The sequence below is a fragment of the Gadus macrocephalus genome, chromosome 13 (assembly GCF_031168955.1).
Source record: "Gadus macrocephalus chromosome 13, ASM3116895v1".
Taxonomy (NCBI): Eukaryota; Metazoa; Chordata; class Actinopteri; order Gadiformes; family Gadidae; genus Gadus; species Gadus macrocephalus.
Window position 1 is genome coordinate 9,377,485 of NC_082394.1, and position 19,333 is coordinate 9,396,817.

The 19,333-nt window shown below is 43.7% G+C and overlaps 1 protein-coding gene across 1 annotated transcript in view; it reads right to left on the reverse strand.

The window, feature by feature from the left end:
• The window catches only part of LOC132470988 (pleckstrin homology domain-containing family G member 4B-like), a 29,123-nt gene that overhangs the window by 7,416 nt on the left and 2,374 nt on the right, over positions 1–19,333 (reverse strand). The window contains 12 exon segments of the mRNA XM_060069950.1: positions 94–310; positions 837–956; positions 1,303–1,441; positions 1,966–2,114; positions 2,346–2,444; positions 2,893–3,009; positions 3,131–3,217; positions 4,818–4,911; positions 6,320–6,443; positions 6,771–6,962; positions 8,070–9,645; positions 10,257–10,454. Coding sequence (XP_059925933.1) covers positions 94–310; positions 837–956; positions 1,303–1,441; positions 1,966–2,114; positions 2,346–2,444; positions 2,893–3,009; positions 3,131–3,217; positions 4,818–4,911; positions 6,320–6,443; positions 6,771–6,962; positions 8,070–9,645; positions 10,257–10,454 — 3,112 coding nt within the window.

The window sequence follows — 19,333 nt, forward strand, 5'->3', positions numbered from 1 at the left end:
TATTGTCTGGGTGGGAGCCAAAGCAAAAACATTCCAATATCTACATGTTGTTCCAGTTCACAAAGCAGCACGGGGCTTTGCCTCTTCAATGTGGTCCGTGTTGTCCACCCACCTGTTCACAGAAGCGGTGCAGTTGCGTGAGGACGTCAAGCTCCTTCCGCTTTGGCTCCGCCCGATGTAGAAGGTCGTCCATGTTGGATTTGAAAGTGCTGACCACGGTCCGAAACACGTCTGTGGCCGGGCTGGGGGGGCTGGTGTCCACAATGTTCTGCGCCTCCAGCATGAGAGCCATCGCTGCCTGCTTCTTCTCCTATGAGATACAGGCATACAGTAGATGGATCAGATCGCATTTGTATGCTCCCTGCTCCTTCTTATATAGACTTGAAGAACACATTGATTTACCATATAGTTTTGATGTACTTATTACTGTCCTGTACTTCTGATGTGAGACCCACATTTACCATCTGGGATTGTATGGTTTATTGTAAGCATTTTTAGAACAGCAACAATACACTACATCGCATTTCTCAGCTGCATGTCACCCATGTTTGAAGAAAATACACACGTTTTTTTCATGAAGATACTAACAACATATTGTTGAGCCAACACCATAATAATTACATTGCTTGATAATGTGTTTTATATAATGTATTCTACATAATGTATTCTATATAATGTATGCTACATTATGTGTTTTATATAAGGTATTCTATATAATGTATGCTACATTATGAATGCTATATATTGTATGCTATATATTGTACTCTTAATTGTATTCTATATATCGTATGCTATATATAGTATTCTATATAATGTATTCTATTGAGTATCTCTACCATGGCCTGTGTGAGGAAGGCGTCGAGGTGCTGCAGGGCCGTCTCAGAGTCCTTCAGGGTGTCTAGTGTTGAGTTGTCCTTCAACGTCTGTTCCCCTTCCCTATTGAACCATATCCCAGCCTACAACAAACACACGGAGATATTATTAACAAAAAACTAAAAAATATTAACAAAAAATATTATTAACAAAATACTGATCAAGGGCCTTCTCGAATACTTCTATTTAGTCAGTTGGTAGATATTATTTTACAAAACCACATAAAGTGAACACACATGCAGGTCATTCGGGAGCAGTTCGGGGTTAGGCTACTTGCCCGAGGATCACCACAGATTGGGCATCCAGTAATCGAACCAAGAACCTTTTGACTGTAAGTCAAGACAGACAAACTACTACACTGCCCCATGGAACACTTGTAAAAGTTTATAAGTGTGAAAAGTGCGACGGCCCATAACCCCCCAAAAGTACCGCGTTGATGTGGCCCTCCACCTCCCGTAGCCTGAAGAGATGCTGCAGGTGCTGAAGCGACTCATTGGAGCGCATCACCAGAGTATGGAGCTTCTCCTCCAACTGGTTGTACAGGCTGGTGACGGCCTCCACCGCATCTCTGGATGGGCAGGAGCACAACAACAGCAGCATCATGGTTATGTGGTTGCATGATGTTTAAGCTTTACAGTGTGAATGCTATCAATGGCCCGCTGGTGGCTTGCTTTTCTTTGGGAACCAGCGCCCCGGACGGCATCCTTATCAACGCCGGGTTTAACCTTTAAGTACCCTTTTGGAATGTATACCTGAATCTCTAGCGCAGTTGTGTGTTTACTTTGCAGACTGTTAACATTTCACTGGATTGTATGTACAGTATGTGACAAATAATCAATCTGAATCTGAAACACAATTCAGCTTGCCCCCCCCTCGCCCCACTCCCCTGGCATGAACCAACACCCTAAATTCATTCAAGCATGTGCATTGGAAAACAACGCCCTTCTCTCTCTCTCTCTCTGAAAGGAACTTTGTCAATGCAAACAATGCAAACATGGATACATTCCAAAATCACCTAGAAACTGTTTAATCCGTCTGTGCAGACATGTTCGTGTTGAGTGTGTTGGTGTGCATGACGGGTGGTCTGTGTACCTGCTGTCCTCTGACTGCTGGAAGCGGAGGTCTTCTCTCCTGAATCGGGCAAGGATGGCTCCTCCTTCTCTCTGCAGAGAGACCAGCCGGCTGTTTTCCAGCACTTCCTTCATTGAGGTTCTCTGTTCCTGTATGCATTGTTGCACCTCCTGCAGGACACACGCCCACGCGCGCACACACACACACACACACACACACACACACACACACACACACACACACACACACACACACACACACACACACACACACACACACACACACACACACACACACACACACACACACACACACACACACACACACAAACATTCACAATGTAAGGCCTAAGTCCCAATAGTGAAGGTAACTAACTAGACATGGTAAGCTTTGAAACGTACCTGTGCGGTGTCCATAGATTTGGTTTCATCAACTTTCTTGATGGCCTTTTGAAGCAAACTGTCAGCCCCTTGCAGGTCAGTCGTGAAGGACACCAGCCTCTGGGACAAAGTAAGTTCAGAGCAGGTTGGTCAAATGGAGGGGAAGGAAAATATGTTCTATAGATATACTTGACAGCAGAATGATTTACACATTCCCTGATTTACACATTCCCCCACACAGCAACATGCCATTTATATTCTATGATTGACTGTTCTGTAAACATTGAACCTACAATTCATTACACCGGGCTTATCTTTGCTTCACTCAACTATTATAGGGTTAGGGCTAGGGTTAGGGTAAGGGCTGTGTGGGAAGTGTCGAAAGAGTATTCTCAACTGACTTTTCCTGAAAGAGTGGTTTCCACATGCTTTCCAAGGAAACTGAGGCTAACAAATCATAAACGACATTGCTTGATGAGACATTGACAAATGATTTCCCAATCTTCCTGTATCTTTTTCAAAGTAGCGGCATGAAATTGCTGAGAGGCTTTGAAAGCGGCTATGACACCTGGTGGAGCTGTAGCCAATCGGTATGGCTGTAGGCAAAGGTCCCGCCCAGGTCAGAGGTCAGCTGGGAAGCCTCCACTATCTTGTTGAGTGCTTTTAAAGAGGTCACCACATCCATCTAACACACATAGACAAAGACAAGGAAAAAAGTATGAATCAATATGCAGTGAGAAGAAGAATAAAATGTAAATGTGCTCCAAATATGAAGAAAGGAAATGCTATGAATTTGTTTTCCCCACCTGTAATCCGGGCTGTCTCTCAGGGCGGGGGACGGTGTCTTTGTCCACTAGTATCAGAATACTATGGACCGCGTGGAGAGCTTGCTCCTGCCACATGAACCAAGGGGTTGGATTAGCAAGACATGCATGACAAAACACACATTTTATGTATTTATAGGGCTTATAGGCTTAGGTCACAACATCACATCGAAAACCACGCCTTCACTTTGGAAGCAGACGAACATTGGAATGTCATATTTGTTATGTTAATAGTAATGTTTTTTGGGGCATTGTTTAGTAATTTATAGTGGAATTTGTTGTCATTATGCAGAGACGTTGTTGTGTTTGAAACTGCCACAGCAAAAGAACGTTTTGACGATAAGCCCTATTAGAGTAGCGGACAGGTAATAGCTATATCATAAAACAGAAGATGCATTTGTTGTTTTCTTTTAATTTTTTCGTGGGCGATACTCCTCCATATTGAAGAATTCCATAGAGTTGCAGTACTATGAAATCCTAACTCAACATAATTATACTGTAAAATAGGCGAATGACAACTTAGTTTTGACATGTTTGGCATTAGAACCGCTGCAGCAGTATAACAAAAATTGTCATTACTTATTACTACGGCTGTCTAGGGCTGTCAAGCTAATTAATTACATGCTCTGTGATTAATTAATGTAAATTAATCGCATAGCCTACTTTTTCCGAGAAAGTATTTCAAAATAATTTAATTCAAATTAATTATGGCAGATGGGTGATTCAATGAATAATAGACATAGGCCTAATAGACTTTAAAGTTCAATGTCTCTTTTATTTAAAACATGTCTTTCATTAACGTACGGTGCATTTTAAGATCAAATTAATAACATTTCCATGTCACTCAAGATTCAATGCATCTCAGTCGAGTGTGGCTTGAAGAGGCTGCCTGCTAGCGCCAGCTTCAGGGGCTGTGGCAGCTAGTAGGCCTACCTGCGAGCTTGCTACCAAATGTTTTGCGTTGAGGTGATTTTTAAGGTTGAAGGAGCATTTCTTACAACAGAGATTGCAGATAACGGTGTTGCTATCTATAGTTCCGTCTGGGAGTTTTTCTTTCTGTGATTAATTAATCGAAATTAACGCGTTAATTTGACAGCCCTACTTATTACTTAACAATTATCGAGAAAGCAATATACCAACACAATACAATAACAATAACATTACTATACCTACATGCTTCCAAAATGTAGGCCGATGTAATGTGACGTGGTGATGCACAAGCCCTCACCTCGACCTACACCTTAGGTCACTTTGTATAAAAGTCTGCTCAAATAAATATGGCTAATCGTTGGCTCCCCCTTGTGGTACTACGAAACCTCACCATGCCAGAAAAGTTGTAACGATTGTTTTTCTTTCTTTCTGTTTGTGTGCGCGTGCGCGCCAGACTATGTGCTGGCGTGTGTGTGTGTGTGTGTGTGTGTACTTAAAGGGGCAGGGAGAGAGAAAGAGACAGAAACAGAGACATAGAAAAAGAAACAGAGACAGACGGGCATAGCGAGAGAGAGACAGAGTGTTAGAGACAAAGATAGACAAAGAGACAGATAAAGAGAGAGTGAGAGACAGAGAGAGATAGACAGACAGAGGGTAAGACTGACAGAGAGAAAGCGAGAGACAAAGGGAGAGAGTGTGTGTGAGAGAGAGAGAGAGAGAGAGGGTGAATTGTTCTAACCTGGGCCATCAACAGGGCTTTGTAGAGGAGCGGGGGAGGAGGCCTCTTCCTGGCGTCGATCACAAGTGTCATGCCCAAATCTCGGACTTCTTTCCTGGGTACGAGTGGAAGCGTGTTAGCGAGCATGCTGGCATGCGTTCACTTCATCACAGGAGCTCTTATCTGATCAAGAGGCATTTAGACTCTCTCAGCTCCTTCACAGGTCATGTCTCTCCCTCGCTCACTTTCTTAAATGCTCACTTACTCACACATAGACACATGCACACACTCACACACACACAAACACATGCACACAGGCAGGCCAGTACGCACACAAACGCACACACACACACACACACAGACACATGCCCACACGCAGACAAATGCATGCACATACACACAACCACAGACACCTGCACACACGCAGACACAAAAACCCACTCACACACACACAGACACATGCATGCACACACACTATCACACACAGACACAAAAACACAATCACACACAGACACAAACATGCAGGCACATACAAACACACGTACACACACGTCCACGTATGCACACTATACATACACTAGGGTCACTCTCACACACACACAGACACACTATCCTCTTTCACTCCTCCAAATTTCCCTCGGACAATTTCACACACCCTTCTTAATGGCCTGGTGTTGGGTTACCAGTGCGTGAGTCCCAATGTGAAATGTCTAGCGGGGCGTCACATACCAGATAGTCAGCAGACTGCGTGGCAGTGGCCTACAGCCAGCTCATGTTATTATGGAGAGGACGGGCTGTAACCACGGTGGGAGGAAGACCTCCAATTGCGGTTTATTGTTATGGCACCTTGAAGTGAGTAAGGTCCTTCGCATGGGGAGGAGCTCCCTTTTACAGCACCTTGCATTTGCACTTGCAATGCAAGGTGCTGTAAAAGTGTATTGTAGTGGATTTTAAGGGGGTTAACATAGCTTTGACAATGCACTGATAGAATGTGGATGAAATTGTAGTTGGCGCATCTAGATTGGATTTGACTGGAATGATAATAAGATAGTGCTTTAAAACTGTTAAATTGGGGCGGCAATAAAGGCGGTGAATCTCCTCCATAACAGTGTCCGCTAGATAAAAAAGAAAGTCCCATATTCTGCGCCTTTTATACAGTATTAGGAGGCCCTCTAGTGGTTGAGAGATATATTAAATTTGGAAATCATATCCCAGTATTAGGTTTTTGAATCACGTTTTTATAGGGAATGTCATTATGCAACCAATGATTGCATTGCTTTTACTTTATTGAGTACCAATTCGTCTTTGTCATTGACCTAACTGAATCACAACTCACATACTCAACAAACTCCTAAACCATTGCAGATTTCCCCTGACCTCTGAAATGGCCCCCTAAACATAGAGCTTGCCGGAAATTGAATTAACTTAGCAAGATAAGAAAGTAAAAAAGATAAATAGACCCCCAACCCCAAGAAAGACATTCCCAGAAGTTTAAATAACTCAAACAATCATCCAGGTGGTACCTTGGTATGAGGCTCATGTAGAGAATCAGCCTGCAGAGGTGCGGGGCTGAGGCCAGAGGTGCCGTCCACATGGCCCTCTCCCCGTGCACTTCTAGTACCGCGCGACCCGTCTTGTCCCGCCCTCCTGGAGATTGACATGACAGAAAAAAGAGAATAGAAAGGTGCTATGGTGCGACTCTTTCGCCAGAATTTAATTAATTTTATTTTCACTTTTATCAGAGTCAGCATCTAATCATGTATTACATGTACATGTGTTGCTAGGCATTGGAAGTCTTAGATTCAGTTGGTCATACACAAAATGTATTGAATAAAATATATTAACTATCTGCAAGGAAAGTTATCAAAGTCCAATGGCTAATGATAATCCGAACACTATTCGTTAACACTATTTTGACATCGCAATAGCGATGTCGAAATGGAAAAAAACATGTGACAGACTGGTTGGCGGTACCTGGCAAACATATGGTGCCAAGTTGAAGGAGCCCCACAATGCTTCTCAGAGTGGCCTCCTGGCTCTGAGGAGCAGAGGGGACAGCAGGACAGACGGACGGCTGTGGTTCTCTAGGGGACGGCAGAGGCTTGTCTGTCTTGACGTCGTGGAGCTTTAAATATGATCCGTCTGTGTTGTTGTTTGACTGGAGGTCTGCAGGTCAAGAAGTTTCCACATGTTATTCCAAAGGTTAATGCACACCAAGCTAAAGAAATACAGAATGATTAAAAAACATGGGGCCGGGGGGGGGGGGCGTATATTATATATCATGACCACTCCGGGACGTTTATGAGGATGTCCTCTGGCTGTGAGTGCTAGTGGACATTATTCTCCAGTGATCTTTGGCCTTCCCTCACAGCTCACACTAAAGGGGTTTCTTTCGCTATAAATCGTTTGTATGAGTAGTCATCATAGTAGCAGTCAGTCTTATAGACAGACAGAAAAAATGCTCAGGCGCATAAAGAAATTCAGCCAGCCTTTAAAGCCTTGGACTTGTGTAAGAAAAACGACGACGTAGGGCCAGCCTACTAAGCCTGGCTTTGATTTCGGACGTCCTAATTGGTCCCTCTTTAGAGACAACAAAGCAGGCCTGTGTTCCCTCCAGTCGCTACTTTAATAGCCTGAGACAAGCATGTCTTCAGTCAGGATCTCTCCATGCCCTTCCCGGGACCCATGGGTACATGCCGATGGGTGTGCGTGTTGTGGAGAGGGTGTAGGGGGGGAGGTGGGGGGGGGGGGGGCAGCCTTTCTTCCTGCCTGCTATGTTATGCTGTCTCCCTAGATTAGGATAGAAAAACCACAGCTTTCTCTTCATTTTTATATCCTGATAGACTTTTTGTAGTGTGCCAACGCTATTTCTGTATTCTCTGTCGACAGAATGACGTGCGTAATGTTTATCGTTTAGCTCAGGAAGCCAAACAGCGGAGGAGGAAATTCCCTCTGGGGAATATCATAGTCAGGCTCGACCCTCTACGCCCCCTTTAAACGTCTCTCTAAAGAGCCTTTATGACCCTCCATGGAGAACCCCCCCAAGAGCCCTGGGAGTCATGGTCGAGGTTTCAATCAACTGTTAAGGGCTAGAAACCTTTTAATGTGATTAATGGGCCATAACCTTCAACTGGAGTTTTATGTGTGAATATTGTGCTAACTTTTTGTGGCAGACTGTTAACAGAAAAATTCCATTGTTTGTCTGTATTTCAGCTTTCCTGTAAGAATAATTTATCTACTTTAAGTGTCATTTCATATCATCTCGGTGCTTACCCTTTTTGGGCGAATGACGTACTTCCTCTTTTTGAGTTGCCAGACTAAAGCCTGCGTTCTGCTTGTAATGAATGATGCTAGGAATCATTTCAGGGCAAATGTCACTGTGACTCCTGTTGTTGAGCTTGTAGAGAATGGGACTCCCTTTGGGTGACTCGGACACCGTGGAGAGAGACCTTAGTTTGGCTTTGAATTTCACTGGTGGTTTCAGCACCTCTGCTTTGTGATGAGGGATGATGTTATCCTCACATTTTTCCACAGGAGAGTCGTTGGCCTTCGTTTGACCTTTAGATCCATGGCCTTTTTGATGGGGGATAAGAATGTCTGTTTGAACTTTCTGGCGAGGAATTCCACCTGAGGCAAATTTTTCATCCAATTGTAATTCTTTGGTCAGAGTTTCTGCTACTAAATGTCCGCTGGGTTCTTTAGCATGGGACTCAACGCTTTCAGGCATTCGACAACTTGCCTTCCGTCGCTGGGGCTCCTTATTTGGCTCATAGTCTTTACAGCAGTTCAACGAGTGTCTGGGAGGATCTCCGTGAGTGACAAATCTACCATTGGGTCCAAAGTCTTCCGGGCTCTGAAAGCCAAACTCCTTCAGAGCGGCGAGCAGGTCTGCGCTCCCTCTCTCAAACGCCACAGGGTTCTTCAGTGCCGCCGTGTAAGAATCCCTGTACCTACATTTCATCTCCTGTTCGGACATCTCGTAGCTCAACCTCTTCTGGCTACAAGGTGGAAAGGCCCCTTCGCCGTACCGAAGGCTGCGTCCACCAACGCCGCTGCCGTTGGCGACCGGTACCGGCGGAGGCGGCCGAACGGGTTTGAATGAGATGGAACCGGGGGGGTTTGGGTGGTTGTCGAGTTTAGCCAAAGCCTCTTTGTCCTTGACCAGATCAACAAGGTCAACGTAGTCGCCCTCGATCTCCCGATAGTTCTGGCAGTCCCAGGTATTGGGTGAAACCCAACCAATGGGCTTGGGTGAGGGTTTGGGGCAGGTTTTGGGAGTGGGCCTGTCATTGTGCACCTTGACCAGTTTGGAGGAGTCTTCTGGAATTCTCAGAGACGCTCTCATCCTGTCCCTCCTCGGTAGAAGCAAGCTCTCCATTGGCAAGGTGGACGAGTTATAATGGGATGGAGTCAAAAGCCTCCTGGGCTCCGGAGGTGTGTCCCGAGCGAGCGGTAACAAGCTTGGCACCGTGGGCTTAGGCTTTTCTATGAACTCCGGAATGGCAACTTTTGCCCAGGGCAACTTTATCACCCCCTGGTCTGTGGAGAGCAAGCAGCGCGTCAGAGGTGTGCCGTGGCGCCCCTCATTGATGTCCCGCAGCCAATCCTCCGTGAAAATGCAGGGGTAGGAGGTCTCCAGTAAGGGGGTCTCCTCCACCTCGCGACACCCTTCAGCGAGGAGGCTTTTGAGGACGATTCTCGCCGCTTGTTCCCCAAAGGGCTCCACCTGGAGGTAGAAGTCTGACGGCCGCAGGAGCAGAGGGTTCAGGGGAGCGAGGTGGATCACCGTTTGGTCATGCAGACACAGTGGCCAACCCTCATGGCAGAAAATTACATCCGAGTAGGCAGCCTTGGAAAAAAAGATATAAGAAGCACATGTTTCAGTGGAAGGTAGTTCCAAGTTTATTTCATTCATCTTAGAGAGAGATTTTCTGTATTTCCATTTTTGGAATGTTATGGTGTTCCATTTATTTTTCTTATCGCAAAAAACACAAAGGCTAAAATATATCTCAAAAATATGTGAAGGGAAATCTAGATCCTTTCTTAAAGAATTTCTTGCTGGAACAAACTTTTATTCATGTTGTTCTCTTTGTTCTCTAATTGAATTAGTTGCTAAAACTGAAATGCTCGCTCCCTAGCTGGGATGCTGGGCTAACCTACAACAAATAACGCATAGATAATCACACACACATTTACTAGGCTACACATTTTTTACAATGTCCTCGATTTTCGTCAGGTTGCAGTCTCTGTTATCCCTTTTTCTCTCAAATAGCAGTATATTGGGAAAATCTGCAGTATGGTTTTCATGGTTTATTTGTCAACAATGCTTTGCTTAGAACAGAAAATAAACCACTACTAACCACTAGAACACTTTGTGGCCGCATACCAATAAATTCCAGTGTGTATATTTTCCTGTGAGGGTGGAGGTTAAACAAGTGTATATGCAGCAAGCAGACTCACACATGCCGCCTGTTGCACGCTCTCAAGGATGTGCTTGGAAGGGATCAGGAAGTCCAGCAGGCACTGCAAGGCGTCGCCGTGGTAACGCTCCTCGATGGTGCGGAAGAGCTGGCTGAGGACGATGGGCGCGGTGGCCTCGAAGGGAGGGAAGAGGGCTGACAGGGCACTCTGGATGGATGAGTCCAGAGACTGTGGGTTCTAGAGGGAACCAGGGAAGAGAAACCTGCCATTAGACAGTAGGTCCGCAGGGTTGAATTGAACTATTGTTCTTTATCTTCTTCTATTCCATTTTGTTTTAACTTAAAGGGGACATTATTATGAAAACAACACTTTTCCTGGGATTTGGGGTGTTGTTTTGGGTCTCTGATGCTCCCACACGCATAAAAACTTCTGTACATGATTTTTTGAGTGAGATATGCATTTCTGGAAGTACCCCGCCTACAGTTACCAAACCAGCGAGTCAGTTTTGGCGTCCTCTCCTATGTAGGAAGGGGGCACAGTTGAATATTACCTCCCACTTCCCCACTCCCCTCCAATCAGAGCATAGCTAAGATTTTGTGGACCAGCGGACGAGCAGCTCCGGCGGGGGGAACTCGGCGGCAGAAAAATATGAATGGCTTTCAATGGAGAGAAAGTAATAATCTTCTGGTCCCAGTCTTTATATGCCCCGAATTACACATATGTTGTTTGTGGATTTAATTGATAATTTTTTCATGTCAAGAGTTTGACCGTTAATTGTGCAATTGTTCAGTTAAAGGCTGTAGGGAAAACACAATGAGAAAGACTAAATGTCTTGTATGTGACGTCAAGCTCCCTGCGACTGGCGTGGACAAGACCGACAATCTACCCATCGGCATAACTGAAACTCTCCACATGCCCCGATTCATAATGGTTTTCACCTCTTTCAATGCTTTTATCCTCCCCTTGGAAAAAAGCCCGTGAAGTGGAGCAGAGAGATCGACATGAGTTCCAAGTGCAGGTGGTGAAGTATATCATTTGCGTTGAGAACAGCGAAGAGCTGTAGTTCACAAAGCGGCCTCACACAAAACCTAACATTATTAAACTACTTTGTACTTCGCGAAAAATTCTTTGTTTTCTTTGCATGAAAAATTATCATTTAAATCCAGAAACAACTGTGTTATCCAGGGCATATAAAGACTAGGACCAGGAAATAATTACTTTCTCTCCATTGAAACCCATTCATATTTTTCGATCTCATAGGTCCCATGGGCTCCATTCTGTGGTTCAGTCTGACAGCTCATTGGTCAATGGGCAGCAGCTCATCTGCATTAGAGCTACAGACACCAGAAACAGCGCATTCTGAAGGGACTGAAAAAGAGGGGAATAGCGGTAGGCCCGATTTTTTTTCCTAAAAGCTATTTCCAGCAAACAGCTTCAAAAACATGTTTTCTGGAACTCAAATACTATGTTTACTTGTTGTGAAAACGTCTTAATATGTCTCCTTTAATATTTTTAGTAGATTCATATAAAATGAAAATGCCTGAATTGATCATACCTTTTAACATTTTATCTATAAATAATAAAGCTTACTTGTTACATTTAATTAATGCCTAAATGTAAGTAATAATGCAAAATAAATATCTGAACAATTTCAGCCTGACTTCAGAAATTTGGCTAAATGGGAACAGGTATTTGATCTGTACCTCTTTGTTTGACCGTAGCTTTTGTTGGCCTCATTCTTTAAGAAAATATAGCTATGTCAAAATATATCTTAAAATCAAATGTAATTTAAAGGCAAAATATGGCTGGCTTCCTCCCAACCTCTCCACTACTGTGGAATGCTTCAAAGTTGACTACAGTCTGGAAACCTAAAACTCTGACATACCTTTCTTAAAAATGCATACTTTAGCTGCCAACAATTATCAGTAAGGAACAACCCATAACACTTTCATGGCTGACACATCAGTGATCAAGATCAATTCTCCAATTCTCAAAGCTGTCACTTTATCATTTTCTATCTCAACTGATGTACGGCCAAGAAGAAATTTTAAAACTGTCTTTTAATTAGGAGTATCCAGGGATTTGCCCAGCCACAACTACAGATCTCCAAGACTATATCTGGAGATGATTAAATCTGTCTTTAACTGAATATGAAGAGACTGTTACTTGTCTGGCCAAGAAGACAAATTTGATCTAGGCTGGAACTCTGGTGCATGGACACGGATAAGAACTGTGATCTGATTCAAGTGGAAAGGAGAAGACAAAGACAATCGTATGGTCCCCATCATACAGCAACCATGACAGAGGGAGAGAGAGAGAGAGAGAGAGAGAGAGAGAGAGAGAGAGAGAGAGAGAGGGAGAGAGAGACAAAGAGAGAGAGACAAAGAGAGAAAGAGAAAAATATAGAGACAGACAGACAGACAGACAGACAGACAGAGAGAGAGAGAGAGAGAGACACAGACAGAGAGACAGAGAGAGACTGAGTGGAGTCCCATGTAAAAAGACACTGCTTCTCAAGTCAAGAGTCATCTTGGTTCTCGTGCTCACTCCAAATGGTCTGCTTCAGATCAGCACGCTTATAAGAAATGGGCTATTCAACCACCGGGTCCCAGCTATGTGACTAGGACCAGCTGTGCTACGGGATGCAGTCCAATCTAAACACATGGAAGCAATCGGGAGCAGATTGAAGCCATCCTCGTCGACCAGTGTTTGCAATGGGGAGCCACACAAAGGTAGAACAGTGGGAGGGAAATGGGACTTTTCTTGGTGGTGTTCTGTGTAGCATCTTGAATCATGTCGAGGACAATAAACTTCTCGTCGCAAAATACACCCACCAGAAAAAAACATATGAATGGTTCTCTTCAAATATGGTTATTACAGCCTACCCGAAGTCGGGGAAAAATTGTCATTTTGAATAAAATTGAACTCTGAAGAAATGAATTGAAAACTCAGATTCTCCTTAAAGACGGAGTCATTGCGAATTGCGAAACCGCATCGCGTTGTAGAAACGCAGTAGTAAATATTCAATGCGCTGGTTCTCCACAGAAAAAAGTTGAGCGCATGGAGCCTCCGTGCCTATAGCCTGCGCGCTGTAGACAAACATTCAGTCACAAGGAGATTCAACCTTTTAAATTGAGCAGAAATACTTTTTAATGTACACTTAGTAATTAAGTTCATCAAGGAGCTTTATTTAAAGCCACAAAAAGAATACAAATAAAATAATAAATAAAAAATTCAACGCAACTCTGACGTCCCCCAGCTGGTGGGCTAATGACATCCTCGTTTGCGTTTTAGGCGTCCACACGAATCCTGAAACCGCATAGGTCCGGATAGATTTGAAACCACCTCCGAGGGTGGTTTCAGAAATGTGCGGTTTTGGGCACCGGATTCGCCTAATAATCGGCTCCGTGGACCTGGCCCTACTGTACGTAATCTAATTAACATGAGAATGTCACACATAGACACCGGGCTTGTTGGGAATTAATGATGTGAAGCAGACCTTAAAAGCAGTGAAACAGACATTATACCTATCTATATTATATTACAAAGAAGACGTATTGCATTTGATGTGTAGCCTACTTCTTTTTTTTGCACTAGGCCTACTGCTGCTTTCAAAGGGACTTCAAAGGTAAGCCAAGTTTATTTATATAACTCTCTGTCAAGTTAGAGTCTCAAAGCACTCCACAGGCCCACGTTTTGGTGTAGATAAAGAGATTGCCAGCCCCTATACTATTTAGTTCAGCTTGGGGGTTTAAGACAGAACAGATAAACAAACCACAAAACCTCAAACGACCTGTCAACAATAGGCTACTACAGTAAGCTTGTAAGATACAGTAGGTCTTTCACTATTTTACAAGATAGGTTAAGGGATTTTCTCAAACATATCTTGGAATGATGATAATAAAATGTAGTTAAGTGTAGTTTTTGTGTTGTCATGACATAGTTAAACGTGTATAGCGTAGTGTAGTCTAGTAGGAAGCCGTTGTAATGTGTAGTATATCCGTTTTCTTAACTGGGCTGAAAACTGGGTTTAAGTTTCTGGGCTACTGTAGCAACAAGTCAACCCCGGGTGCTCTGATATAAAGGACTCACTCAAAAGTTAACGAAAACACAACTTATCTTTTTTCCGTGGGATTATACAAAAACTAAAACCTATTTATGAGTAACATATTACATTTCTGCCAAGTCCATTCTGCTCGATGCAAAATGATTCTACACACTCTAAATTAAGTAAATTAATTTAACAGGTATCATCCATGTATCATATTATCACAATAAAAGTCAGGATCGTGTTATATCAGCAGATTAGTTAATCCTTATATTTATTGTCCACTTCCTCTTGTATCTCTGTTTAACAAAATAGCATTTCCTCATCAGAAAATAGTGTTTTCATCTGTATAATAGATGAGGCTGTAGAAGAAATATGCCTGGGCTTTGCTCTTTAATGCATCACAGCTGTATAGGACTTGGTACAGTCATAGAGTACAGGATCTACTGTATGTCTGAAACTGAAGGCCAAGTCTATCAGAGAACAAACGTCTTTGTTCGAAATACAGATATTTTATTTAACCGATAATACATCTAAAGTAAAATAGTGAGAGTTCAGAGGTGTTGCTGAACAGTGAGTCATACGGCATTTCTGTGGTGTGTAGTTTGGGTATAACTTTACAGTTTCTAGCTGTGTTTTCCTTCTTAAATACAGTCTATTTGAGACTCCTTTGTGGCAATAAAACCCAAATTCCTATAATGAAACAAAGCTCTAATTAAAACCTACAAACATGCACGCATGTTATCCCAGAATAATGTAAGCATCACCATGGGTGGTTGGAAGTGAAATCCACATGTGCAAGACCCTGCGTAGAGAGCATAAACATAGGATGACTGGACCCAGTTCAGACCGGCCGGCTACTCTGTATGTTTCATTACATCTGACATACGGCCAGACAGCATGTCAGAGAGACAGGAACCGTATACCTTCTTTGTTTTGTTTTTATAAAAGTCTGAATGCTTTCATTTTTGCATTAAACCAAAAATGATGACTGTTTTGTTTCGCTTGTCCTTGCTGACCTGTATAGTTTAGGATTGTGAGGGGTTTATACTAATGGGTCCCTAAGGGCCCGTGAAGCCCTTTGAGACTGTAAATGTGATAAAGAGAAAGACCAATAAACTCAACATGACGTACGGTTCAGTTTGGTCTGTTCTGATCCCAGATTGCTGTTCTCTCCAGAACGCTCTGATAGCATCCCCATTATCTCTCTGGTCACGTTGTACTTTGTATGTGTGTTTGTGTGCATGCAATAATTATATTCTTGTTTATGGACCGACTGTATCAGATAAACAGTTGCAGCTTGAGGAAATGGAAGTGAGGTCATCTCTTGTTTTGTCTACGTCCTGGCGATGGAACAGTTTCCCCCAACATTCCTCTCTCAAACCCTCTTAGACTTTCTGGGCCTGAACCCACTCGCCGACGTCATAAAGATAACACATTAGAGCGGCTAACGTATCAATGTATCCACGACTCGTTTCCCCCCCGCGTTGACAGCCACAGGAGTTGACATGCTTCTCTTTGCCAAGGGAATTCACTTTCACTTCACTGGCCGCCATAAGAGGAGTGAAGCTCGGTCAGGCCTAAATCCTTAAAAAAAAGTTGTATCTCTCTATTAAAGACGGTCTGATCTACAGCCAGCCCATTGCATTCCACGGCAGCCTCTACACCCAAGACTGCCTGCTGTGGCGCTAGGGAAGGGGTGTACCGAGGCCCACTATTGTCGAGCGAAGCCCACAAGCTTTCATTCTATTCAGCCAGAGCCGGCCTCTTGGGCAGTGTCAGCCAGCCAACAAAGATCATTGTTTGACGTGGATTGACATGTCAGAGGACCCAGATAGAGGTCCATCTGTTATGAAGGTTTGCTTCCTCTTTGTCCTGCCACAATCCCCACCTCCGCCGGCAGAAAGGCCCCTGGGCGCTTTTTTCACCGTGCTGAGCACGAGAGAGATAATAACAGGCTTCTTTCTCTGCACCGGGCTCTTTGTGTTTCGCCTTGGGCTACGGTCAAAGAAAGTCAGGACCCAGATTTAGGCCCCAGTATAAACAAGCTGTCAAGGTGTGTGTGTGTGTGTGTGTGTGTGTGTGTGTGTGTGTGTGTGTGTGTGTGTGTGTGTGTGTGTGTGTGTGTGTGTGTGTGTGTGTGTGTGTGTGTGTGTGTGTGTGTGTGTGTGTGTGTGTGTCTTCGTGTGTGTCAGTATTTTAAGCACCGTCAGCAGCAAAAGGTCAAAGGCTTAAAGTCGGTTTGCAATGTGCAGTGTAATTATCATTAGGATTAGCTTCATCCAAACCTACTGGTTTGTTTGAAACGTACGTCACCTTTTTTCTAGATCGCTCGCAACTTGACAAATTTAAAATGTCTACGTGAAAATGTTTATTCAAGGGGAACCACAGCCGCAAGCCAAATAAGGTAACCACCCAACCAACCAATTATGAGGTGTACTATGCATGACTGAACATTATAGTCATGCACTCAACATTATTGCAAGGTTCAAAAGAGGTGTACCGAACTACTGTGGTGGATATACATCTTGTCTGGCCGACATGACCAACCCAAGAGCCACAAACACCAAATCAACTCAGACATAACAACAGCCAATTATGTATTGTGTGCACAAAGGGTGGGGAAGGGAGAAGAAATCTCCTTTTTCATCCTCAAAATGAGATAGTGTCAAAAAAATACCACAGGAGATGTTATCAATGAAAGGCTTTTGTGATTTAGGGAGGAGAAGGTTATTTAATTTTATGATTTGATTCAACTTGTTAAAGCTAAAGAATAAATAAAAAATAAATATAGAACAACACAATGCTAGTGTTACTTTAACATGGAGGCAAATCTTTCCTGATTTCCCCAGCCCTGTTCCAAGTTTCTATCCGACAAAGTTCTCAACTCCTGGTGGTCAGTGACACAATGCTGGTGTTTTTTATTTTTATGTGTGTCTCTTTGGCAGGGGAACACATCATTGAGCGAAGACGTTGTTAATCCATTCAGACTTGACTGTCTGTTCCATAAAATACGCCTGTGAGACGAAGCTCTTAACAGCCATCCATTAGACGGCTACTGCAATAAGCAGAGCCATCGGGAATGATTACGGCAGCCAATGTTTTGTTGATATTCTGGGGCCAAAGCTTTGTAGAGCTGGGGAGGTCTAGGCAGCCACAGGAGTGCTGGAGTCCAGGCAAAATAACAGGTCTGCTTCCTAGGGATGCAGGTCAAGCACAGACTTTAAACATGGACCTTTTCTCTCCCTGGGAAGCATGACTCAGTTGTACTGATACAGTTGTGCAATTTAATGTGACGCATGTCAGAATGATTAAGTACATTCGATTTGAGTCATGAGCAAGATGTCGAGTCAGTACACGCTTCAAGGTGTGAAATGCGAGAGGCAGAATGCTTTTTCTTTACTTCATGCAAATGAAACCAAAGAAAAAGTTGATTTTACACTTCATAGGCACACATATTTTAGTACTGAATAAAAGATTCAGCTCTGATGAATCATTCAGTACAAGAGTCGCGGTGGCACAGTCACTAAGGCAGGTCCCATGCAGCTCCAGAGACGGTGGCTTTGCACTGCTGAGGTTGACATCGTGTGTGGGAGTACTCCGGAGGCACTGCAAACATACAGGTTAGGTTGATTACAGGCCCTCATTTCCCCATATGTGAGTGGGAAGTGTGCCCCTGTAATGATGGGGCCTTCCGATGACAGTGAATCCCAAGTCCCTCAGCACCATTGATTCTAGTCCTTGAGTCCCTAGTCTCTAGTCCCTTAGTAGATAGCTTTTCAAAGCATCATACATGGATGGCCTCAATGGGAATCAAATCCCTAACCCCATCCTTAGTACCCTGCTATAACAGTAGTCGCTCGGAAGGACCCCTGTCGATGATAAGCTAAAGGATCTAACCGGTTCTTGTGCCCGACTGCCAAGGAATATGGGGGTTATGAAGTATGTAGGCCGTAAGACTTTAGTTACACAAACAATAAGTCTGTTTTTTATCCTTTCTTTCAACGTTTCGAATAGACTGCCTGAGAGTGATTTTCAGGCAGTGTGTGATAATTGTGATAATTACCAGCCCTGATCCATCCTGCTGTTGTCATGGCATCCATGTGTTGTGAAATGTAAGGGCAGGGCAAGGCTGTGAACTGTACCATCTACTCTATAAACATCAAGAAGGATTGCCTTTTTTTTGGAGCCTCCTGACCTTGGACCATTGTTTTGGAACAAAAGGAAACAGAATCAAACTTTCACTTTGTATCTCAACATGGTGTCCAAGGCCAGCTGGGGGGGGTTGGGTACAAACCTGTAAAATAAACACTTTGTGGCCGAAATACTTTAGTTTGCATTGGCATGTTTGAAATGCAAAACCCAATGCCCAAATGCATTCCATTTCCGATAAAACGTGATCAAGGTTTCTAAGTCAAAACCCGTTCAACATGACAAAACAAACCCTGCTGACTCACTGCTGAGTCAACAGGAGTTTCTTGATTAGCATACAATTGCAACCAATCAATCTAACGCAATAGGCCAGTGAACTGAGTGAGAGGACACCAGCACCGATAAAGAAGAATCAAACCAAATAATGCCACCAACAAGGCCACCAACAAGACTTTGCAGAACGGTTTCGGATTGTAAGTTATTTGTTTGTAGTCAGGAAGATGAATGTATTCAAGGTAGCGGGTCTGTGTTGAACAAGCCCTGCAGCAGGCTTTGAGCACGGATCCAACCAGTGTGTGAGCCGGGGAAAAGACTGCATGTGGGCCTCCACATCTGGCCGATCACAGACAGGGAAGGCAGATCCCAGCCCTCACTGGGCTTCCATGGGAAGGAAAATCTCAAACCATAATAATGAGCAGACCTTAGTTAGGAATGAGATTGAGCTGTTGGAGGTAACTCTAGCTTTTGTTTAATAGTGTTGCATTGTTGGCATGGCTCTGTGTGCTCGCCCCATCAAAGGAGGCATGAATCTTTTTGAAAAGCTCTCGTTTGAAAAATGCACACTCCCTGAGGTTTGACCCACTTTTTAAGACTTTCAGGATCCCGAGAAAATAGACAGGGTGAAAATATACAGTTG